The sequence below is a fragment of the Solenopsis invicta genome, chromosome 15, assembly GCF_016802725.1.
Source record: "Solenopsis invicta isolate M01_SB chromosome 15, UNIL_Sinv_3.0, whole genome shotgun sequence".
Classification (NCBI taxonomy): domain Eukaryota; kingdom Metazoa; phylum Arthropoda; class Insecta; order Hymenoptera; family Formicidae; genus Solenopsis; species Solenopsis invicta.
This window is the reverse complement of record NC_052678.1, coordinates 6,314,353-6,339,830: the sequence shown is the minus strand read 5'-3', so window position 1 is coordinate 6,339,830 and position 25,478 is coordinate 6,314,353. Positions and strand designations below refer to the sequence as shown.

The window sequence follows — 25,478 nt, the reverse complement described above, 5'->3', positions numbered from 1 at the left end:
CTTCAGCGCCATTTAGCCACGCGTGAGTGGCATTCGCGTTCTAGAAAGCGAAAAATCCAAGCTTTGAAGACGCGACGGAAAGCAGGTGATGCGAAAGTACCCGGAGTAAAATCCAGGAATGAGTCTTTTTTCCAAGAGCGTTACCTCTCAAATTACTCGCAGATCAAAAAACCGACTCTCCGCGGCGGTCGAGCGAGAAGATAAAAAGGTGAAGAGGCGCCGGCCGCGACGGCAGTGAAAGAGCGAACCGCGAGAAAGAGTCGTCGTCTAACGAAAAAAGGGAAGGCAGACTTTCGCGAGCGAGATGTGATTTAGATACGCAGTAGAGCAATCCCGGAATCCGGACTGGCCTCTATTCGCGCTCTAGAGGCGTCTAAAGGGCAGAAGGGAGGAGGAAGCGAAAGCGAAGAGGGTCGAAGTGGCGAAGCGGAACGGTGAACGAGCGGCTTGAACGATAACATCTCTCGCTCTTTTGCGCGCTCTTTCGTGCCTCGGAGTTCGGCTCCGAACCGATAATTGTCGGTCTCGTCGGTCGCGTCGTCGCCGAGGAAGCCGGAGGGATCTCTAGCGGCGACAGAGCTCGGAGAGAATCCCGGGGTATCGTTTTTCACGCGGAAATCTCCCCCGAGCTCTCGCTCGCTCGCTCGCTCGTCCGTCCGTCCGTCCATTCGCCGCACCGTCAGGTCGCTTTCCGCGCTTCTTCCTCGTCCATTCGTCTTCCTCCGGTCGTCCCTCTCCGTCTGTCGCGTTGAATGCCTGGGCTATCCCAATGGCGCTTTAAAGAGCGCTCTGGGAAGCGTCTTTACGACGACGAACGTCGACGACGGACGGCGCGCCGCGGTCGCTGCGCCCCGAAACATTTTTGCTGCGAATACCCTCGGCTATACAGCGATACCCTCGGACTCTGCACACGCTCTCCGGATCTATCGGATGTCTTTCAGCCGCTGATCCTTTGACGAGTTTTTTTTAGGTCAGCGTTTTCTCAGCGGGAATTTATATACCGAAATAGTTTTCCGTCCTACGTACAAAATAATAAAAAAAAAAAAAATTCTCCCGAAAAAAGACGCTCAAGCTGAAGCAAGAAAATCTTTCTTTGCTTATCGCATATTACGAGCACAGCTGAATTCGCGAGCTCTCGCTTCTCGTACGAAGTCTAAAGTCCAATACGTTATTTATAATGCATTTTAAGGAAAATGAAAGAACTCGCTTTCCGACTCGAGTCTCACTGCCTGTATTTAACATTTTGAAGAAAAGAAATCCTTCTGATCCGATGGATAACTTAATTATTGCATTTTAAGTTAAGCATATATGTAGCAATTATTCAGCTCTCGTGAAGAAACGATATATATTCCTTTCCTCGATTTTGCCGTAAAACAAGAATTGCTACGTGCGTTTTCATTAAAACTGCACACGACGAATAAAAGTCCAGCGGCGAAGTGAAAATGGATATCGAAGTATGGCCGACGGGCAATGGTCAGTAATCGCGGTAACGTTTTTCACGTGGAAATCATGGCGGTCGTCCGTCTACGATCGCTGGAGGATGTTCGCTGGCGTCCGTAACGTTTCTCCGTCTCCCCCGTCTCCCCCGTCTCCGTTCGCCGCTTTTTCTCCGACCGTTTGCATTGGCTCGTTCCTTCAATGGCGTTTCCAGGAGCGCTATCGAAATCCTCTTTGCGAGGCGGCGCTTGTAGCCCCTGCGAATGGCTGATAATGGGCACGCCGAAAGAGTTGCCTCAACGACTCGCCAAATCGAACATTTAGGTTCAACCGCGATGTGCATCAATATTTTCCAACTGCGAGCGATTAATGTCATTCACTGTATTTCAAAGGGGGCAAATCAGCTGTGCTTCAGGAGGCATTACTTTTTTTCTACTCGAATAGTACAATATTGCTTTAATATTCTAACTTCAATATCATGAGATATCAATTAGGATGGACTGTCCCAATTACTGTCGCTTTACATTTAGTGGCAGTTGATATGCTTATTTTGTAGTTTGTTGTTTATTATATACAATACATACATATATAATAAACATTTTTTTTCGTTGCTCGAGTAAAAGCTTTAATATAAACAAAACTAATAAACTCGAAAACTAATTAATTATTTAAATATAATGAAAAAAGAATATATATAAGGCATGAATCTATTTCCAGTCGGTAAATACTCTCATTCTCTCTTGCATATATTTAAAATTGTTTACCGCCAGGCATTTACTTATACAGTTTTAAACGTTGGATTTTTCGTGGTCCAATGGCTTTTTTTTCGCTGCTTTTCTGGTTCAACCGGGTCACTGGTGTCTGATAGTGTTTTTGAAAGTTTTTGAGCTTTAAAAAATCTGTAAAAATTCTAGTACACTCTTTCAGCATTCCAGAATACGATTTCACAATTGTTTGACCCGAAGCGTTTTTCACTTTTTTTTATACGCGTGCTTCGAGGCGAAATAATTCAAAATTGAAAATTTGCTTGTACCTTAAATCCCAGTTTGTACCAGTTTGACCACAATTAATTTAACGCGCATTAAAACATTAGTCAATATATTTTTAATACAACGCTTTCGTATTTTTTATTCTAATACTACACTTGGAGAAAAAAGCGGCATTAATTGGGTCAGTTAGCCTGTAGAATTCACTTTGTCGGAGAAAAGTAAATAGAAGCGATAAGAGAAATTGCGATGCGAATTCAATGGTGATATCTCTTTCTATTGCCAATTGTTTGTTGCAGATATTGTAAAGTTTCCGCAGTATCTAAAACTATAACGTACATTCGGAAGACTTTACCCGAGAACCGCTTTCGAAGCAGCATAGGAGCGTTAAGCGAGCAGTCATTAAGAGCTTTCCTTTCGATTCTTTGTCTAGCGAACGGTTTCACCCGCGTGCGGAGTCGGTCTCGCAGAATAAAACTTTGGGACGTGTATCGAGCTTGGGAGCCACGGCCGTCCCTGAGAAGCGAGTCTAGCGTGTAAAACGCCTGAAACTTCGAAAGCACGTTTAGCGCTCCGAGCGTCAAACTCAAATTCATTTAATTTTGTTGCTCCAGACAGTTTAAACATAGGAGCGCGCAGTGTCAGGCCGCAACCGTGCTTCACCATTATCTTGTAGCACGCTTCGAAACGCTAAATGCGCTTTCGAAGTTTCAAATGCTTTGCACACGCTTTCTGCGCCGGTGCGCGCTAGCTGTAAGAGCACACGGTGCTGCTCGTATCTAAGCAGATCTTAGCACGTCGCCGGCGCCGTTGACAATTTGCTTGGTTTCGCACGCGGAGACTTCGCCGAATGTCGTCGCCGCGCTCTCGTAGAGGATTAAAGAAAGCGGACCAGTGGGTCCGCTCGGGTAGCGTTGCTTCAAAAGTTTCAACCGCTCGAACGGTCGCTGAGGAAGAATCAGCTCGATCGTTTGAAAATCCGTAGAGAGGCGGCGACTCCGTTTTTCCATATTTTCGGATCATCGATGATACGCGTCGACGACTGAGTGGTCGACAACGCGCAGATCCAACACACGGAATAGCGCTCGGCGAGAGCGATTTTGCGCAACATTCCGATACATCGTACTCGAGAAGTTGAAAGACTTTTCCTATTCTACCACTCGTGCGGTCTCTCGCGTGCATTATGCCACGCGAAGAGACGAGATTTTGCGAAACTCAAGCTTGCTCGCGCTTTGCTCGAAACTACCGTTAACTCCGAAGGCTTTTCTCAAGATGCTATTCTCTTTCGCGTATTTTCCGCAGTGGAGGAACTGGAATGCCTGGCCACCTGGAAGGAGGGCAGCAGCCGTTACTTAGTCGGCCGTCTGCATCACGGCCACGCGTCCAGCAACGAGGATCGATACCGGTGCTTCGTTTACGAGAAGGCAGGCCAGACGACGGTGCAGGGTAATCTGAACAGGGCGGCCATGGGCATGGGCACCATGGACCACGAAGTCGCCTTGCCGGGCGGGCCGGTGCCCGAGGGCGCCGCCGAGGTATACCGGGTGGCACAAAGCGGTGATGCGACGTGCAACGGTCTGTTGTGCAACGGTCTGTTCAGTCCTATGGAGGGGTCGCGTACAATGACCCTGAGAAAAGGTAAGTCCCGACGAATCCCATTTGATTTTCGTCTGTCACTCGATGACTCGAGTGACTGTTAAACTGTAATACTCACACCGGGCGCTGTAAAATTAGCTCACCAATTTGCGCGAGCGTATAAGGCACGTTTTAACTTTGTAACGAATGCGAAATGTTATACAAGTTTAGATTGTAAAATTAACACCGGAGTAATTGGTTTCCTTTATTAATTCCTTCGGATATTCCGCGCATTGATCAGATATTGACAACTCTTTAATTGTTCACTATGAAACGATGATATGTCAGCGTTTGAATTATTTCAAAGTTTAATTCAAAGAGTCGTTATACCACCGTTCATGACCCGATCGTATCGAGGAATGTTCGAAACCGGCATGCAAAATAGATATCCGATATTTTCATCCACCAGCTGGCGTGTTTCATATTAATTTGAATGGCAAAATCACTATTTTTTGACGTGAGTTTTTTTTTTCATCTAATTCTCGAACTTTAACAAACGACGACATCAAAAATAAAAAATTCGAGGTACATCGATGAAGAAAAATATTCCGAGGTATTTCTGATAAATTAGTCGGATAAATTAATGAAAACGGACACGAATTGATACATGAGAAAATAGATCCGTAGAAAATGTATAATGTACAAGTGTACCGAGAATAGGTCAAACTTGACGTCAGGTTATAAAATAATCAGTATATTTCAAAGTATAACTCAAACGACTATTGGAATCGTTGTCTCGTTGTCTCGTTTCTTCGTCGAGAGTCTCGTCGCCTCATTAAGACGAAACAATCTTCCAAAGGCAATTATCGAACGCATTTATCACGCACTTACGTCGAATTATTTCCCTTAAAAGTCGTTATGCATTAACACTGTAGCGTCTACACAAGAGCTTCAATCGCCACTTTCATAACCGTGGCCGTAATGAAGATTTTGCACGATAACACAGATATTTAGCGGGTGGGAAAAGTTATGACAGTTAAAAAATGTTTAATTATCGTGAGATATTGCATGGTAATAAATCGTATCCGCGAATTGTATCTCCCACCCAGTTGTGTGATTCGCCGTCGTTAAAATTTTTCCATTTGTACCGCTCTCGTAGATTTTAATTATTACAGTGTAAATACGTGCTTGACGAGGATTCCCATCGGGACGCGGACGTTTCAATTTATCGTTATTTTCTATCTGGCCGGATTTTTGAAATTTTTTTTACGACTCGCGCGCGCGGACCGCGTCACACCTTCGCGCGACGTTGCACATCACATCCCTCGCGATGCACGTTTGCATAACGCGATCTCGCGCTTCCTCTCGACGTCGTAACGTCTTAAGTGAAACGTCCACGCGGCACTCAACAATATTAAATTATAACTCGCAAAATGCGAGCCGGAATGCTGCGGTGGCGGTAACGTAAGCGTATACTTTAAAGAATTACTAATCAACGTACGGGTTTTTCATTCCATGAATAAGAAGAGCGTGTTTGCACGACGTCTGGCGGATCGTCGCGCGCTCTACATCTCGGTCCCCCTTCTCGCCCAGCTCGTACATTTCCGTCTTACTCGCTTTTCATCTCGGGGGCTCGCAATCCCATTTCGCTCTCCGTTAATGGATTCATATATAATTACCGGGGCTTCACGCTCCCGCATTACGCTTGATAAATATCATCGCGAAAGGAAAGATATGAAATTCTCGGGACGATGAAAGCAGGCTTTAAACCTGCCGGAGCACCGTGGACGACCATCGTCTCCCGATCGGCAACTCTATTCTCCGCCTCCCGCCCCCATCCCTCACGTTTGGCCCGTACGTTTTTCCGTTTTGCGATTTTCAGAACGCGATTTCCCCTTTCCCGCTCCCCGCGCGCGCCGGAGGATAAATAACGTTGGATTAAACAACATCCCTAATACCCGCTCTTACTCTCGTAGTCTTTTCATCCGAAATGTACACGCGGGTTATTTCGCAGTCATAAATATCCCGTGTTTTCTTAATTTCGCCGTTGTACGTCCGGCGGGTCAGTGGCGAGCGATACTCGGGGGCGTAATGAATACCCGACCGCGATGTTATCGCGATATCCGACGAAATTATCGCGCGAGGACAAAAGCGGCCGGTGATAAACAGGGTTCGGACGTTCGGATCGTCGTCGTTTATATCTGAGCCTGATCGTTAAAATCGGAAGCGCGCGCGTATTCACCCACGCGCGCGTTACGTACACCGTCACACGCGGCCGAGCGACACGGCTATACAGCTATTTCCCTATTCGGTAAGCGCTACCGAAAAATAACCGATCGTCCATTGTTATTGTTGCGTAACAGCCAATCTCTCGCAGGTGCCTCGCGCGCGGCGCAGTGCTATTATCATGCCACGTGAGTTGGCGTTTTGTTACATTCCTGCTATATTGTTGAATAGACAGGGTAGTGTAGCTATCCGATTATGCTAGTTACACAAAGTACTCAAAAAGAGGAGGCAATTAAGAGGATACAGCTATATTCCGTACACGGAAAGAACGATTTCGCTAATATCTAAAAATTTAGCTGGATAAAATTTGAAAGTAATTTTTGACAATCAAAATAATTATGATGAACGTTCAAGCGTGATGAGCAGTACTACAGAAGGTATTTTGACACTTCACCAATCAATTTGAGTGGACCAACGTAATTATTTTTACGGTCTAACAAAATTATTTTCAGATCCAGCTAAATTTTTATAATAAATGCTTCAGCAAAACCGTTCTTTCCGTGTATATGTTACTTTAATTATTTTATATTTTTACTTTTTACTAATATGAGTAACAAAAATATGAAAGAAATAATAAACGAGTAATACAGACAAATATTTAATAAGTTACAGCTCGTTTTATGCGTAATATAATACTTTTAAAAAATCAGGCACGTCCGATGTTAATTTTTGATTAATTTATGTAGGTAATAATAATGTAATAATGTAATGCTTTTTTATTCTGAATTTTTATATTTTCATAAAAGCAGGTTTGTTATAGAATATTTTAGATTCATTACGTATATACATATTTGTAATTATTATGAAGATTAAATCGATATTTTTTATAAAATTTATTAAGTTTCCTAAATCGTATTGTCACAAATTTTATAATAAATAATATTAAGACTGATAAGTAATAATAGTAAAATTAATAATTTACATGAATAAAAATATCAATTGTAGAAATAAATTCGAGCCAGCTTTATTTCGACGTTTTCACTTTTCCGTGGTTATTATTTTTATTATTTATTATTATAAAAATATTTGATCCTTTTCTTTGTATTTTTAATTATTTTAATTTATTCGAATACTTTCAAAGGCGATACGATTCAGAAATACCCGCAGGTATAATTTAGGCGATCGGCTGCTTAAATCGTATCTTTTGCAATCTATTTCTAAAAAAATTTTTAATAAATTAATGTGTTATCGATTAAACATTACAGTAATAGATATCTGAAACATCAAGCTGTAATTTCCAACATTCATTTGCATATAAATGGTTACCGAATAGTGTATAATAAAAAATAACTTGAGTAGGGTACGCATATGGCAACCTTTCCCTAATGCCTTCCATCGAGCCTTCTGTCTTCTAAAAATTCAAAAATTTCAGAACCCTCATATTGCATCATAAATTTATATAACAAACTGACGAAAAAAAAATACAGGCGATAGCCGCCATGCACTCATGGCAAAATAGGAAGAATAAGGGGTGAGCTGAAGGAGATCGATGGTAACGCTATTAATGCTATTATTTGCATGATAAAGCTCACGTGACGTGATAATAGGGTTTCCCCCGCGAGCGATGACAAAGCCCGAGTCCCCCGATGATGAATCGCAAAACCGCCTCGTCTGTCTTTTTAGACTTGTTTCTCCGTGAAACAAAACTGCACTCGCGCGCGGGCACACGCGCTAATCGAACGTGTCAACACGCGTCGGCTTCGTTCCGCGAGTAAGAAGAGCATATTTGCACGACTTTTTCCGCGCTCGCGTTTTATTTTTCCCGCCCTAGTGGCGTCCACAGCCGTCCCCCGCCTGGCGTTTCCGCCCCTTACCGCCCTAGGTACTCTCGAGTTTGCAAACCCGTATCTTGCCTCGCGCACAGTCTCACAACAAACTTCGTTAACGGATTTCACTCCGGTGGATTTTCACGATCCTCCCGCGCCATCCTCCCGACGCATCAACCGTTCCCTTCCCTCCCCCCCCTCTCTCTCTCCCTCTCTCGTTCTCTCTTTCTCTCTTTCTGTGCCTCTTTGCTGCGCTCATCGCGCTCTCCATTGCCACTTTCTTCGGCAAATCGTTTTAAGTCGAGTGGGAGTCACCGACACGCGCATAAAACTCGTCGAAGAAAAGAAGAGGAGAGAACGAATGGCAGGGGGGTGGGGGGTGGAGAGGAGAAAGAGAGGCTTAAGGGGACGAAAGAGGGAGGCTTAAGGACGCAGTCAGAGACAAGCCTTGGAGGGATGCTTGTAAGCTTCGCCGCCGTTAATATTACGATCCGCGCGCGTCTAGGAAAAAGCGCGAGGTAAAGGCGGAAGGGCAGCCAGGTGAAGGGACGCGGAAAAATGGATTAACATTGAACCTTTCGCCGCTTTACCCTTCGAGCCTTAGCCTGGGCTTCTTTTGTTCCACTTCGCTCCCAGTTCGCGTACGTATCTCGCCCTCATCTTCCGACACTCGCGAACCCCTATTAACCGCGTCCGCAGCCTCGGTCGAGATCCGAAGTTTGTTCAATTAGCTCGGCATCTACTTCGTCAGAGTAAATATCTGGGGAAAACTGCGAGACTGCGACTTGAGTTACTCGCTCGGAGCGTGCTCGGTTGGAGGAAGAGTCAAGTAGTTAGGCGAACGGAAGGACAAATTGCTCCAATTATCCGATCGAAAAATTGCAGGAACAACGTTACTTCGAATCGTTATGAAAAGTTGATGATCCTGCCGATTCTTTTTATAGCTTTCGCGGAAAATGTTAATCACAGATTTAGCTCCGACATTAACGAGCCAAGGAAAACGAAAGATGAGTCATTATTAACAATTTATTTATAAAAAGATAATATAACGCGCAATCATTTAGATTATTTAAGTTATTTTGTAATATAAATAAAATTTGTTAAAAATCTTTAAATTGAACAAATTGGATAAACGTTAAAAACAGTATAATTTCGTAATCATTTGTTAAATTATATGGGTCATTTAAATAAAAAATACACCGAACAGAGAAGAGAAAATGAATAATATTATTCGCCAAATGTTTGTAACTTTTGTCTTTCTAAAATGGACATTTGAATTAAATATTTAAAAAAATTCAAATAAAAATGGTTAAAATGAAAACGAATATTGAAGATGTAAATGTTAAAAGGGTAAAAATTACGAAAAGGGTACCAAATCGGAAAACGTATTATACAGTTCATTTTATGATTATGCGATTTATATATCGGTTCTATCTCTTTTCTATCTCGGATTATCATTGCGGCCGAATTGCTTTGACCCAATTCGGTTACATCTACAAAAGAATATTGTGGATAATACAAATGTCGAGCGTTTGTCAAACGCGATTGCCAGTAACGGTATAAATGTAATATTCGCACACGTCGAAATCGACGTAATTCCCCGCACGTGCGTACGCGTACATCCACTCAATTATTAATTCGTATATAAATTCATAATCATGACATCACGCATATTCCACCGAATTACCGTCGCTTTATCTGCATTACAATTACTTGTAATTCGCTCAAAATTGCACGTAGGCCGATTCAGAGCAGTTAAACTCATTCAAAGTAGTCCCCCATCGCCGACATGTTTCAATGCCAATTTTGGAGAAACTTAATTTTCGAATAGAAAAAAAAACACTAATTGCCAATGATTTTAACGTCTCCCTCTGTCTTTGAAACGATCACGATCATTCTAGATTAAGAATATTTTGGCTTTATAATACCAGCTAAAAGTTATTGAAAAAAAATTTTTTAATTGCAGACTTCTTAAGTTTGTTCTTTTTTCTTCTTATCTTGTAACAAAAACTTTGATCGTAAATATCCGAATTTTAACCCTGAAACCAATTGCAAAGACAAAAACAATTAAAAATTTAATTTACAATGACTTATGCAACGAAAAATGACTTGCTGCGGTAAAAAATTTTACTTAATTCATGTTACTTTCTCATTAAATTTACAAAACGCGATTTCATAACAATAAAAATAAAAAAAATTAAATAACTTTCAATAAGAGAATTATGTTCCAATTTTACACGTGCAAATAGTCAAACGTAATAATAGAATAAAGAGAGGATATATGCATCTTTAAACGATCTATGATATCTAATACATAAATCTCGATAATATGATCTTGCGATATCGCATTAGCGAAAAACGAGTTTGACGAAAGCTCGAAAACAAATGGATATTATTACGACAAAAAAAACCAAATTTCTATAACGGCGAAAATAATAGCGTAAATGTAGAACATTATTATTATTATTATTATTATTATTATTATTGTGTTACACGGGCTCACACGTTTCGCCATATGATATTGTTAAAAGGGTGCACAGCAGGAAGGCCATATACCATTTATATTTTATCGTTTTCTGCAATTAATCTGAAAGGTACGAAACTGGGACAATACGTAATTTGTATTTGTAGTATAAATCATTTGATGGGAATTTAAATGCGTTTCAGAGTGAAACAGCGTGATATAGGTCACCGATACATGTGATATTACGTAATATCGTACCTTTTGTTTTTTTTTGCGCGATACGCAATTTAAAAGTTTCACGTCACGTCTCTTTCACTCTCACGCGCGTGTGCGCTGTTAAATGAATATATTACGTAGGTAATAGTTTATCTGACATCCAATGAAAAAAATATGGACCAATCAATAAATATTAGCGAATAAAATGAAAAAAAAAAGAAAAATAAAACAGGAAACGCGAATCTATACGAATCAATAACTTTATCAACGTTATTAATCCCAATATAACGTGACAGAAACGAAATAACAGTGACCATGGTTTCTACCTTAAAAGAACAAGCGAAAAAGGTCCGTTCCACTTTTCACGATTGTGGAATTTGTATCTTGCTCGTGGCCATCCCGAACGTATACTTATCGGGAGTCGGATCGTTAAATTATTTCCATTCATTGCCGCGCGGCGTGCAACAATGCCTTTATATGGCAACAATGCCTTTATATGCCATAAAACTGACCACACATACGCTGCGCGCTCCGTTTTAACCCGCTTGGTCGACCTTTTGCCCTCGACCGTACTCCACCGCCGCGAACCACTCGACGCGAATCGAGGTGACCTCTTCTGACGCTTCGGTTTTACGTCCCACTCGGACCGGAAGTGGAACGCTAGCGAACGTATGACACGGAGGGGTTGATACATCGTCAGTGCATTCGCTATTGTGGGGTGAAAGCGAAACGGAAGGGCGGGGAATCGAGAGACCGGATAGGCGTATTCGTTGGACCGCGCGATATCCGGTATACGATTCCGCTTCGCTGTCTGAAGGTGGGGAGGGGGAGGATATCGACGTTTATCGACTGTCGTTTTTCGCGATACGAAGGACTTTACGGCGAGCAGTCGTGGAGTCTGTGACGAATTTTTCGACGACGACGCCGTCGCGCCGGCATCGGTCGGCTCGACGCGTAGCCGTCATTGACGTCGAAGCCGCGACCTTTATAGACGATGAGCCCCGTATACGTGATGGGACGCGTAACGATCGCCTGGAGAATCGTTTGTTTTATGAGAGTTGCGCGGAGAGAGGTTTCCAAGACAGAGTCGCCTTTGACCCAACACCCCGATAAAATTTTCCGGTTAACGAGAAGAAGTGCGAGCTTTGTCGCGTGTTATTTAACGAGGAAATCTAATCGCGGTTTTTCGTCGTCCAAAAAATTCTCACATTCAAATAAGAAAATTTGTTTCCGACGTAAAACACCTCGGTAAAAACTGTTTTAAAATTAATCTTTAAAATTAATCTAACCGTTTTAATACTAGTCTAAAGTTAATTTGTCAGATCGCAGACGTACATGTGTAGCTCGTGTCAAGGATGATAAGAGTGTATCTCGAATCAAAATATTCTAGGAGTAAAAAGTCCCTTTTTCTCGATCTTTAAAGTTTCTTCGTTCTGCTCGTTCGAAATAGTTGCGACTCCGCAATGCGATGCGCCGACTATTTCTTACGATTAGACGCGAGTACACATGGTTAAACGACTGGAATGTGGCGTCTGTTATTTCAGTCTCGTCCCCGGGAGAATGCCGGTTCCCAAATTGGTTGACTGGACACTCGAGCAACGGACTGACTTGGCACACTCTGGACCTCGGCAGATCCTACACATTTCATCCGCGAAACGCGTCTCTGCACGTCGCCAGACTAAACACAACTTCGTCGAGTTTCGAAAGCGGTTCCATGGACTCGCAACACGTGCTCGGGACGGAGGATCAGGACGTGAAGATCCTTTGCAACAGCATAAAGCAGTCGAATGGCGCGCAGACCATGATAACAATGATGCTGGTGGCACACTTCACTGTCGGCTGGTAACGTTATTTTATTTTTGCACGTCTCATTTATCTTATTTTACGTAATCCTATTTTTTACACGATAAGTATTTACATTGAGATTATTTGCTTTTATATTAAAAGCAGAAAAAAGATTGTGCACATTTTGATTTAAATTACAAAAAAAAAAATTTGCACGAAAAAGAAATCTGCAAGAGAATGAACTCGCAATTATGAAATTGCGACGAAACTTTATAATTCTACTCTGTATCTGGCCTATGTTCATATATAAGGTCGCAATTAACGTGATGGAACATGTGTTTGCTCCGATTTTTACGGATCTGCGCTTTTCTCTTTTTCCAGTCGGAGCGGTTTTATGTGCATGACATTCTACCGGAGAGACGGCCACGTGATCGAGCTGCAAACGGGAAGCCCGGTATCTAGACCGGAAGAAGCATGCAGCCCGCCCCATTTTCTGCAGCACAGTACGCCTTTTCTCACCTTAGTCAGTGAGTACAATTCTTCTTCGTCCCCTATAGTTTGCGCTTTTCCATTTTCGCGATGTGTCTCGTCGACAAAGTTCAGCGAACGCCAGTGTCACGTTACCGAAACGCCCGATGCATCTTTTAAGCGTTTCCACGTGAAAGTATTACCATTGTTTGCGATATGCTGAAATTACTTCGACGGAGAGTTTGCGACGTTATCTCCGACCGAGGCTCGAAGATCTCTCCTAAGGCGATCGCATTTAGCGCGTGAGATACGAAACGATACCGGTCTCTGTTATCATTCCAGGACAGGATATTAATGAAGCAATTGCTAAGCTATCAGATTAACGTAACTCGGTAAACCTTACTACATCCGTACGTAGGGACCCTCTCTCGCGATATCGTATCGATCGCGAAGCGCGCTCGTCCGCGATCGGGCGATCAACGCAGCTAGCCGCTTGTTCCGCTTGATTTGCCTGGCCGTGGGATCTTATCCGATCCACGTAAAGACGACCGGGAACCAGCCACCAGCGGGGAAAAGAACGAAGGAGGAGAGTGCGGACGGTGCGGCAGGATGCGCGGGAGGGGAGGCAAAGAGAAAAAGGGAGTTGCCAAGTAAAAACTACCCGCACCGCCGATAAACCCGAGAAAACTCCAACTTGGCGGGGAAAAAGTTTTCGCGCGGCGTGGCACGAGGATTTAGTGCGCCGACACTAGGAGGCGGCTGGATCAGCCGGGGAAGAGGAAACGAGATGGCCGGGGGAGGGAGGAATGGGTCGGGAGAAAAGAGAAGAGAGGAAAGGAAAGAAAAAAAAAGAAGTAGAAACGGGAGGAGAAAATCGGGAACTGGTCGGGCTCGAACGATTTGTCAAAATCCCGCGAACGACTTATAAGTTACACCGTCCGTAGCTATTGTTGGTAAGATCCGCGTGGAACCGGCTCGGCGCTAAGTCATTTTCGTTCGCTTATCGTTGCTCGCGTGCGAGCCCGCGCGCGCGACTCGCCAACCACGAGAGATCGGGATCCGAGGCGCGAGACGGGCGCCTCGGAGAAATTCAATTTGCCCGAGGAACGCCTTGCGAGGCGCGTCACGGAAACCCGTTGAGCCTGACAACTTCGTGATTGAACAGCGTATTTTCTTATCATTTAGCGGCTCGGTGGCTCGGTGGCTCGGTGGCCCGTTTGCCGTTTGTCCCGCGCGACCAATTGCCCGCGCCCCGGGGGGAGCGATATCGTGTCCGACATATAAAAAGCGGCAGCAATTATTGCGACCGCCGCAACGGATTAATATTGCCTACGTGTCTACGAGCATGGGTGTATCGAGCTTGCGAATTCCTTGTCTTTCTCTCCGTCTCTCCGCACCTAGCGAGCCCGGGCGTCCTTCCCGATCCAGCCCAGCTATATCGGCTGATACGAATGCAGCCCGCGCCGTTCTCTACGTTTGGATCGAGCTCGACGAAATACTGTCGTCTCCGTTGTTGCCGCAAAGAAGAAAGCTGCCGACCTCCTGTCCTCTCCTTCGCGCGGACGAGCGACCACCTTTCTAAACTTCCTCTCCTTCTCTGCCTACCCCACTCTCTTTACTCTCTCTGTCTCCCAGCGTCTCCTCACACCCGCCATCTCCTCGGGATACGATCGGTTCCCGTGGGCCAGAGTTGTAATCCCCACGGGAGTTATTGGATTCGGTTTGATCCACTGGCCGTCCCTCCCCCACCCGCCGTCACTCCCGCCTCTGTGTCTTCTTAGATCCTCCTTTTCCTTGCTTTAGCCTTCGCTCCTTCGTATCGGAAAGCTCGATCCGTCGATTCGCACGGAACGGAAAAGTGTGCAGCTCTCGAACGAGGACCAATGCGGTTGTAGATGCGACGACTTTCGACAATGAATCGTCGTATCAGATAACGAAACACGCTGCCGTGTTAACGGCGCTAATATAATACGCGAATAAGATAGCGACGTGTTCCGATAAAAATCACGATGGACGATAATTGATGGGAAACCGAGGCTTACTCGCGCGATTTTCGAGCGCGATAAATGACGCGAAATAAATGTAAATGGAATATAAATTATCGCAAAAGTTAATAACACGTGTCAAGGTTATTCGATACGAGATCGTCGCTGATAATTAACCAGCTGTAACACTCGGCTGTACGTTATCGGCTGTACGATAAAAATCGAATAAGCTCATTTGAATTATTGACGAGCATCAGCTAGTAAAACAAAATTTGAAAATGATATATAGATTTTTAATTCACTTGGAAATTGCTTCTCTCTCCATTTTTCGGTATATTTTTCTCTTCCTTCTCGCACAAATGATTAAAACTATCGCTTAGATTTCGCGCGTGCGCCTATATGTTTCAAATAAAATAAAATGTCAAGATCGCTTTCCGGTCTTCTTTGCGAGAGCGTATCCGTCAGAGATTGATTGAAATTGATTGATAATGTGTTCCGACGAAATTCACGGGCGAATTATTTCTTAAATTAAAGATGAAACGTTCAACTCTCGACCCGCTTGTCTTGCCGCCGGTATCTTTCGCGATTCTTTCATAATTCAAGGGAAATATTGACTTCGATTTAATTCACTGCTCGTTCGCAGTTATCTCTCGTGGTTATCCTTCTCGCGGCTGGGAAAAAGCATCGAAAAGCTCAATCCGCCGCTTCGCAAGAAGCAAGGAGCTATTCTCCGGACTGAGTCACGTACGGTTCTCCGGGGAGCCGGCTCTCTAGAAAGGATAGTATTTATCATTCCACGCACGCGGCGCACGAAATTTACAATTCAGATGTAAAAAGAAACGGCCTCTGGAGTTTCGTATTAAAGATTGCAATCGCAATCGCATAAACAATGGCACGGCGTAATATCACATATAAACAGCAAACTAGCGCAAGAAACAACAAGACAGGGAAAATGGAGATATCGACAAAGATTATTGTAAATACAATTTATCTTCGTGCGTTGTATTGCATTGCGTGTAATGGAAGAAAATTCCGGAAGTTAATCCCCAAAGTAATTGTAAAGCGTTAGAGTTTTGAAAACAAGTGTTTTATGATAAGAAAGAGTGACATGTGAAAGCTCGTTACCGAATTGAAATTCGTCTTGAAATGCACACATCGTGAGAATAATGTAACATTATTTTCCGGTCGAGGTATATTATCGAAAAACAAAAAAATGAAAGCAAATTTTTGCGATAACGAAAAAAAAGTTTCAACAATAACAGCTGGTTTTCTGTGTTGCGTAACCACGATCAATTAATTCTATGTATTTCCTCCGAGTAAATTTGCTCTGTTTTATATCGTTTAACAGTGAATGAACGGCAGGCGATCAGTGTATAAAAATTCATTTTGACTCTCTCGCCGTGCCAAGTCAATATGCGGAACGATTGATCATCCATTCGGGGCGAGAGCTGTCTATCTTCCTTTCTTTCTCTTTCTGATCCAACCGAAGCTCCCGGACTATCATCACGCCTTCATAAGCTATATAATGTCCAATGCCGCAATAAAGTAGACCATCTACGAGCTATCCGTCTTTTTTCTTACCTTTGCGAGATTCCCATTCTATCTCCCGCCCCCCTTCCGTCCCTCTCCTTATCCCGAACGGGCTTTCCTCTAAACTTTTATGACCACTCACGGAGAGAATGGAGAATGGCGAGGAGATGACGATAGAGAACGGCGACGGCGACATTGGTATTCCGTTGACGTTCGCGAATTACACCCCGAAGATAGACTCGCCGGTGGCGCACATCGAGAAATTTTCACGAGACAGTACGAACCGTAGGGGAGGTAGCGACCGGAGAGCCACGGATTGATCGTGAGTGCAACGGATAAATGATGGCGATACTAAGTGCCAAGCGGCGAGAAAATCGCAATAGACCGGAGGAATGGAAAGGACTATTTTATGTGAAATAAAATAGCTTTCGCGAAATGTAAAACGTTACGATCACGATTGCAATATGCCACCGGCCACTTTTAATCACCCGAAAACAGTGAATTATCTTTAAAAAAAAAACAATATTTCGATAAAACCCAAAAATAAAATTATAATAAAGTGCAAACGAAGGTAAAATTATCCGTTAATCAGAATTGGGAAAATATGTTGCTTCGAAAAAAGGGATTTAAACAGAATTATAACAATACAACGCTCGCTTTTGATACAATGTCAAAGTATTTTTTTTAATATTTTCTATTCCGAATAAATGTTCGCAACGAGACTGGTTTTGAGCGATCGTTGACTAAGCATTCCATAATGTGCGCGTACGATCCTTCGTTGTATTCAGCAATGGAAAGATCGGGTAAATTGGAGCCACTGAACGAGGAGGAAAGCCACGATCGCCTTAAGATTCCAACGACGATGGAAATTTTGGTTCCGCGCGGTAAATGGCCGGGGAACTGAGTCGCGAACTGGGTTAGCGAAACCGCTGTAACGGACTATGTAAGCGTACCTGAGACACCGGCCATAACGAGCTGGAATCCCTGAGCAATTAAGCCACCAGCACGCCAGGCGTTTCTCCGGCTCGTCTTCTACCGCCGCAACACCGCCGAGCCCAGGTTACCAATGAGCTTCCGGTTTGTAAATAAATAACCCAGACTATGATGCGATGAACCTGAATGCAAAGTTAATGGGCAGAAGTAAATTAGTTCTGCCTGAATTATGCTTGGATTTTTTTACTCGCGTAGAAATTGACTGAGTCTGTTTTTTTTTTCGTATCTCATATGAGATTACCTTTGCGGTAAATTATAAAAGAATAACTCGGAGGTAAGGTATACGAATGCATATAATTGTAAGATAAAATATAATAACGCATCTGAAAAGAAAAGGAGACAAGTGCGTGTTTATAAAGCCAATTATGTCCCCTGTAATCGTTCTCGATTGATGTTAATGGAGTAGGTACGCAGATAAGATAATGATCGGCCGCGGGGGGCGTTGATAAAAAAAAAATTCTGCCTGCCGCTGGAAGTTACACGAATATATAAGGTACAAGTCGCAAAGTTTCGACAATGTCACGCCATCGGGAGCTCCGATTTAGGGCTCTGTATTAGCTTTCGACGAGTCGCGTCACGAAACGCAATCGAGATTTCGCGTGTTCGCCCGAAGCAAGTGAACTTCAAAAGCCTTGTCCGTTGCTTATTTATGCAAGAAGGTAATAATTCCTCGTAATTTGGACGGACTAATTGCAAAGTCGATAGTCGAAAAATTCCTAGTTGGATTATCTTCCAAAATTTACTAAACTTTCGAAACGAAATCATTGTCACGTTCTAAATGAATTGGAATCGTAAAGTTTTCACGTTTTGTTAAGGTCGATTCTACGCACTCTCCTCCCGCATTCATTCACGAACAAGACGATATCATGGGCAAGGTTAATTTTCCAACGCTCGCGTATGACGGCGGATAAATTTTCCGCGCGCAAGGGCGCACGATTTTTGTCGGCGCACGAAAAAAAAAGTGACAAATTAGGTGTATTTACGTGTATTATATGCAGCTCGGCCAAAAGTGCCGCGGTTAAAAATCCCTTTGACGCGGTTTAAAAGCGAGAGCGGAAAGATACAGTGGTCCGCGGAAAAGGAAAAAAAAATATTCAGAAAACACAAGAACGCGGCGGGGGAGGTCCGGCAACGTGTAGAAATATGAGATGGGGGATGAAGCGACGCGTGCGAGAGAAGGAAAGGGGACGTTGGGGGGAGAAAGAGCAGAGAGCTTTACGGGAGAGACTATTATGGTCGGATAGCTAAACGGTGCACAGCATCGCGCGCGCGGTCAGCCGTTGAATATATTATATTTTTAAATCACGAATATGCATGGTCAGGGTGGTGTACCAAAACACACACACATACATCCTGTGCGCGCGTGTATGTACGTTCTCATAAGCTGAACATCCCGTATGCACGTATACGCATACAGTCGCGTCGGAACGTGTCGTACATCGCGAAGCGTAAACACGCGCGCGATCACTCGCTCGCTCGTGGCGTGCACACGCCCACACACGCGCCGCGGGCAAGTGCCGGATTACACGATCGCTTCGCATACAGGACGGCTTCGGCAAGCATGGTCGTCGTCGTCTTCGTCGTCGTCGTCTTCGTCGTCGTCGTCGTCGTCGTCGTCGTCGTCGTCACCGACGTCGCGTTTGATGAAGTAATTTGAATTCTTGTAGACGGAGTTAACTCTTGCTTTCCCTCTCTGGCGTACTGTTCAATTTTCATCTCGCCCGACATATGTACGTGCAACGGAGTAAACGCGGGACTCGCATGCAGTTCGCGCAACATACGTATCTTTAAGAATCTCGAGTCTTCGTGTCCCAATACGTTCGGTATTTTTTTAACGATGTCTTCTTGACGTCTGATACACGGTTTAAGGAAACGGCATTTTAAAAGTTCTCTTTAAATTGAAAACTTTTTATGATCAATGAATTTCTTTTTTAGGAGCAATGAAATTTAGAGCAATGATACTTTTATGTTAAACAATTTGAAGACTATAAGACAAAGGAATATCTCAGTAATTCTTACTTGCGTAATAACTTTTAGCGAGTCCCTTAACGGCGAGGAAGAAAAAAATCGCAGCTCGCCGAGGAAAACGTAAAATAAAGTACGAAATGTAAAAAGGGAGATAATAAAAAATGCCACGTTGAAAAATTAAAGACATATACAGTTCAAAGATTACATGCAATGGGATTCGATCGACCAAAACGCGCCGATGGATGCATTTATACGATTATATGTTGCCCAGTCCTTTGAGAATTTGCTCCAACCGGCTTTCCCATTGGGACGTTCTGTATATTGCCGATGTACGAGCCACGTAGAGGAACGTGCTCGTTGTCCAGATCAAATTGATTAAGGCTTGACGTGGGACTTGATAGAATCGGCCTACTGATTATCCCCCGCGCGCAACAAAAATTGAGGATTACGAAAGGGAATGCGTTCGTGCTCGCGAATAAGCGATTATCCCGCAAATTCCTTTGTCTTTCTCGGGACGACGACGAGTCGGAAAATGGCGCGAGATAACGGTGGGAAAAGGGAAAAGCGCTCCGCCACTGATGCCCGCCGCCTTAAAGAATCAACGTCGGCCAGCGACAGACTTTTGTTTAATAATGGGGAATCGTAAATTTGCGGAAGAGACTCGTAATCGCGCGCGAAGAATGTCGGCGCGATGAATATCAAGGGGGTGCGAGCTGGCGGAAATGTCAAATGACAGGCGCGTTTTCTCGCTCCTGCCTTCTCTTTTCTCTCTCTTTTTTTTAATGTTCCCCAAATATAATTCGCGCTCCCTAGAGTACACCGCAGACAATTCGCGTTCTCTTTCCTCAGCTCGTTTAATACGGAACTCCGCATCTCGCCGGCCCAAATTTCGCGCAACTGTAATACCTTTATTTCGTGCTGCGCAACAGCTACACGTGTATACCGTTGAGTAGCGAGATTTTAATTACGAGTTACGATTATAAGAATTTATTATCGCCGCGTGTTACGTCGTTTAGTAGACGGTCGTAAAATAGCGGGCCAAATGTGTGCGATATTATTCGCGATTTATGCGAGCATAATTACACGGCACGTGAATGAGCAGCGAACAGTCTAAATCGGGCTGTATTAAGAGAGAAGGTATTAAGAGAGAAGTCTGAATTTTTTATGAAATGTTTTTCACGCAACGCGTCAATCTTCCCGTAATATATAATCCGATATGTTAATATAATTAAAAGGTGCATTTTATATGCAGAAAATTTTCTAACAAAGTAAAAAGTAAGTTCTTTAGATTAATTGCAGCAATGTTCTAAGCAACGTGATCATCGAGGCCATGCAGGATGCATTTTTAATTAGTTTCGGCTAGCTTTGAATCATATTTTTACGAAAGACAAAGAGGTATTTTTTTTGGCGCGCTATAGCTTGGAGAATTTCTTTCAACTCTAACTTTCGTCCGCATTATGAATTTCTTCGGAATTATAATTTAATGTAAATAGCGACATATAAATTTTTAATGAAACCCATGTACCCCTTTTGTAGAAATTATGACAAATAAACAATTGTGTACATAAAATTACGCGTCGCAAAACAATAAACAGTTACTTTCGAAAACGGAAAGGCACAGAGAGAGAGAGAGAGAGAGAGAGAGAGAGAGAGAGAGAGATAGGAAATAAAAAGAGTCTTCTGCTTTGTCAGGTAACGAAGCCAGGTCGCCCGTTCGCAATTTGCTGGCGCCCGGAACGACCTCCTCGGCCGTTCTAACGTTAACAAATGTCAGATGCTCGTGTCTACCTCGCTAAACACGGCGAGTGGCCGCGGCAAAAGCCAAAGCGAGAGCAAGAGCGCCAGAAGCAAGCGTGACCCGCGCGGTGGCGTTTAAAGTGTACGCTCTCTCGGCTGCCGACCTCAACGCTCGTTTTCAGGGGTTCGCGATTAACCTCGTTAAGGCTCGGAACGATCGTAAACGTCTGGGCCAGCACGAGTTATCTCCGTTCTCCCTGCTCTCCGCGGGACATCCGCGACCTTTTCCCCCTTCACCCCTCGCTCGCGGAAGACGAAAAGTGCGAGGAAAGAGAGCGGATAATCTCTGGCGGTAATAGCCGGAGTCGGTTGGAATTTTGTCCGAGAGGAATCTTCGTTCCTCGGTCCGAGGAGAAGAACCGGGCGGAGAATACGAGAGAGGGCGGGGGAGGACAGGGGTTGCAGAAGGTTGCGGCGTGCTACGAGAGGGCCTTGTAATTCGCCGGGTTCTCTTTTATTGGATTCCTTGACACCACCCGGCGGAACTCGCGCTTCGCGTCCGCCGCATTTATACATCCGGGCAAACAACAAGCGCCAGCCGGCTCGCATTAAGCTCGAGGAAAGCCCGTCGAATGCGCGAGCATTTGAATACAAGCGGGCGTGCAATGCGGCGCGGAGTAATTTCGCGAAGCTGCGACTGCTGCTATCTCCGCTCGGGACAACTCCCGGTCGGTCTCTACGTCGCGTCCAGATAAAGAAATGCGCTCGCGCGATCGATTCGCGCGGGGCGGCGCGTCCCGACGTAACGAACGCGCGATGAGCTTTTCACGTTTAAAATTTTGAAGATGCTGCCACGCGAGCTCCCGACGAGAAAGAATTGTGAATTGTGAAAGAAGGAGCGGGTTCCTCTCTCTCTTTCTCTCTCGGTTCACGTTTTCACGTGTGTTCTTTCTTTCTTCGTCTTTTTTTGCGCGTTCGCGTGACTCCACCGCGATGAATTATGAGGCATAACCTCGGGAGACACGGTGGCACGATGCATATGACCTATATTTCACGTTCTTACTACGAAACGTGTGCGATACTGCAGTGTCCGTGTCATGACAGCGCGATCTAACTTGGCCCAACTTAACCCCGCATCAAGCCGAAAACTAGAGGCACTAAATATTTTCTCGCGTGTTCATTTTTTACTCATTTTTTATATTCCTCGACAGAACGGGCTGTGTATTTTTAAAGATCCAGTCTGACCTACTTTAACTCAACGTTAAAAAAAGGTGGAAAAATATAAAATATCATTTTTATCTATCTAGCGTTTATTTTTATTTATTTATTTATTTTTTTTTTAATGTCATGTGGAATATTTTATACTTTCGAATCTCTATTTTAGCGATTTATTTTTGATAATTATCTCTATGTAATTCTGAATGTGAAATTGCGTTAACGACATATAACAACCGTAAGACCAAAAATGGCAAAAAAGCGTCGTTTTATTATTGAGATTGTTGGATTATCAGCGGTGGAAAATTATCATTTAACAAAAATGAGACGTGACTTTAAATAACTGCACGATAATTAATTTACAATGTATTGAAAAATAAATATCCGTTTTTCATACCGGAACGACATTTAGCTGAGCAAACTTCTTTAAATCCTATCTTTTGTGTTCAAGTTATTCTCGTTTTGAGTTAGTAACTCCACGTACATTTATATTAAATCCGGAAGCTCGCCAGCCGACCAACAATGCTGTTTGCTTCCGCTCGCCAATCGCGGAACTTTTAAGATAGAGAAAAGAGCAGCAGCTGGGGAGATAAAAAAGAAGTTATATCGATTTCCTTTTGAAAGCTGTTGTGCCTGCAAAGTGTTCCCTTAGAAATCAAAGAAATATGTTTTCTTACATTTAGTCGTCTCCGATCTTATCGTAATAAACTTCAATATGCTTTATTAATCAATCGCGAGCATTTCTTTAAACTTCAGCATCGTTACTTTAAGATTTCTTTTTATTTACGTCGTAACAAGCGTCTTAACTTAACTCCTAAACTGGTTAAGACAAAAATATAACGTCAGTTTTCCGCGGACCATACTTTAATAACTGTGCAAAAAATTTTAGAAAGAATTGTTTCGAACAACCAGATCTAAATCATCGTGGTGCTTATGCCGACAAGTTTAATTATTTTCCGCTAATTACTTAACGCTTCACAAAAATGTTCTTTAACGCAATCTTCTTTTATCACTCACCAATACGTTGCTTCTGTTCTGCTATTGAGATAAAAAAAAATTTATAATATATTAAAAGTGCCGAGTTTTTAGTGCCAATTTAGTGGATAACTGCTGCGTCGAAGCTGGCGTTTCCGTTTCATTTGGTCGTGAGACCACCAAGTCAATAATTAAATACGACATACATAAAAGAGTTAGCTTTACTATCTCTCCGAACGGTCCAAGACCGTTTTAACTCTTCGGCACGACCGGCAATAAACTACCAAGCCGCGGCGTAGCAGCAGGGTGGCGTAGCAGCAGGGTGAGCTTAGAAAAGCTGCGAGCGAGAGGCAGGGGGAGGATCGCGGAGCGCGGAGCGCGGACGGCGGCGAAAGAAAGAGGAGGAGAAAGTGGAAGCGCCGCCCTGGCAGACTCATTTTTCATAAGTTCGAAAAACACACCCGGGGCAGTCGGTGCGTAAATTTGAATTTCTCCGCGACTGCAGCCGAGCGAGGTAAGACGGAGGGAAGAAGAGGGAGTGGCGGGAAGGATCCTCGAGTGGTCTGGAAGTGCCATCGAGCATATGGCGCGGAATTTCGAGAGACACTTTTTTTTTGTCCTCGACCTCTCGCGCCCCGCCCGTTTCCTTTTCTCTCCCGTCGCGGATTCGCGGACCCGTCACCCGGAACTGAAGAGAGAAAGAGCCGCGTTTCCGAGGAACTTCGGTCTCTCGTTCCTCCGAAATGTGCGGCGAAACGAACGCGAGAACGCCACGTGGTCGTGGTGGCGCACACGGGCTGAACGGCATAGCGCCACCACCGGTAATTACATCGGGCGATCGATTGTCCTCGAAACGCCACCGCGAAACCAAAGCGAACGGCGCAAAACGACACGCTTAGATGAAAAAAGTTTCCTATTACCATTCCATAGAGCGAAAAGAGTTGAAAGTTAAAGAACTCGCCGCGTGAAAGGCGCGAGTCCGTTTTATTAAATTTTTCTAGGAGAGATAAGTAACTCATTTAAAGAAGGGATCTTACCCCTCTCCCCCCTCTAGGAGAAGGGCTTGGCGCAGACCTGACTTAATTGTCTACAAAAGTAAGTTGGCATATCGCTGATAATTTTCAATGCTTTTCTCTGTGAGGGATTATAATTTAACTATAAATAGAAACTCCCCATTGAAAGCGTTGCCTTTTAACTAATTGACGAAAGACGTCGGCGATGCGCGAATTTATCCTCGTAGCGCACTGAAATTGTTCGCCTTTTTTTGAAGAATAAATTTTAATTATTTTCCTACAAAATTCTGTTTTACAGTTCGCGCATCGAATGACGTTAAAAATTGACATAAAAAATTGACAAGAAAAAGAGATGAACTGTCAGCGAATTTTGAAATCGCAATATTATTAAAATTGATTGATACGACGATTAATAATAAAACAACAAAAAACCGGTTAAAACTGAGTGGGTGAATTATTACATCATACTGTATTTTTGTTTAAAAAAAATGTCATCTAGACTTTAGCGAACATTTTTATTTTGGCGAAAGACTAAATGAATCAGCGTTTTTAGTAAATAAAAAAAAAAACATGCATTTAGTATCGAATTTTAAAATAACACAAAAATGTCTCATACACCCTTTGTATAAAAAAAAGGTAGGTAAATCGTAAAAAACGAATATTGCGAAGATGATATCTTTCAACCTTTCGTTACAATAGCTTAATTACTGTTACAAATGCGGCAGTGACTCTTCGATCGCGTCTAGGCAGTGATCCAAAGTACTAATTAGATCGAATAGTTCGTGCGCCGCTCCGGGTCCTCTTCACTCATTGTTAGGCCCAGACTTTCCGTCAGCATCTTCGCGTCTGAGCGGAAGACCACTAATGGCCGACTCTTGTTGGCAGACGTACAATTTCGAGCCTCTCTCATTGTCAGTTCTCTGCATTTTGCCGCCTCGTTCACTCGTGCCCGGGAATCCCCAGACTAGATTGCGACGCGCGACGCGCCGCCGTCGGGGATCGGCTCGATATTAGCGCGATGACGTCTCGAGCTATTACATCGCGAGAGCGTGTTACATCGAATTTTAGCATGCCTCCGA

General features: G+C 43.7%; 1 protein-coding gene across 6 annotated transcripts in view; it reads left to right on the top strand.

The window, feature by feature from the left end:
• Positions 1-25,478, top strand: part of LOC105207343 — a 277,076-nt gene that overhangs the window by 219,597 nt on the left and 32,001 nt on the right. For all 6 annotated transcript variants that reach the window (XM_039457986.1, XM_039457988.1, XM_039457984.1 and 3 more), the window contains 3 exons: positions 3,726-4,061; positions 12,275-12,572; positions 12,897-13,042. In XM_039457986.1, the coding sequence (XP_039313920.1) occupies positions 3,726-4,061; positions 12,275-12,572; positions 12,897-13,042 (780 nt within the window). The remainder of the gene's footprint in view (positions 1-3,725; positions 4,062-12,274; positions 12,573-12,896; positions 13,043-25,478) is intronic.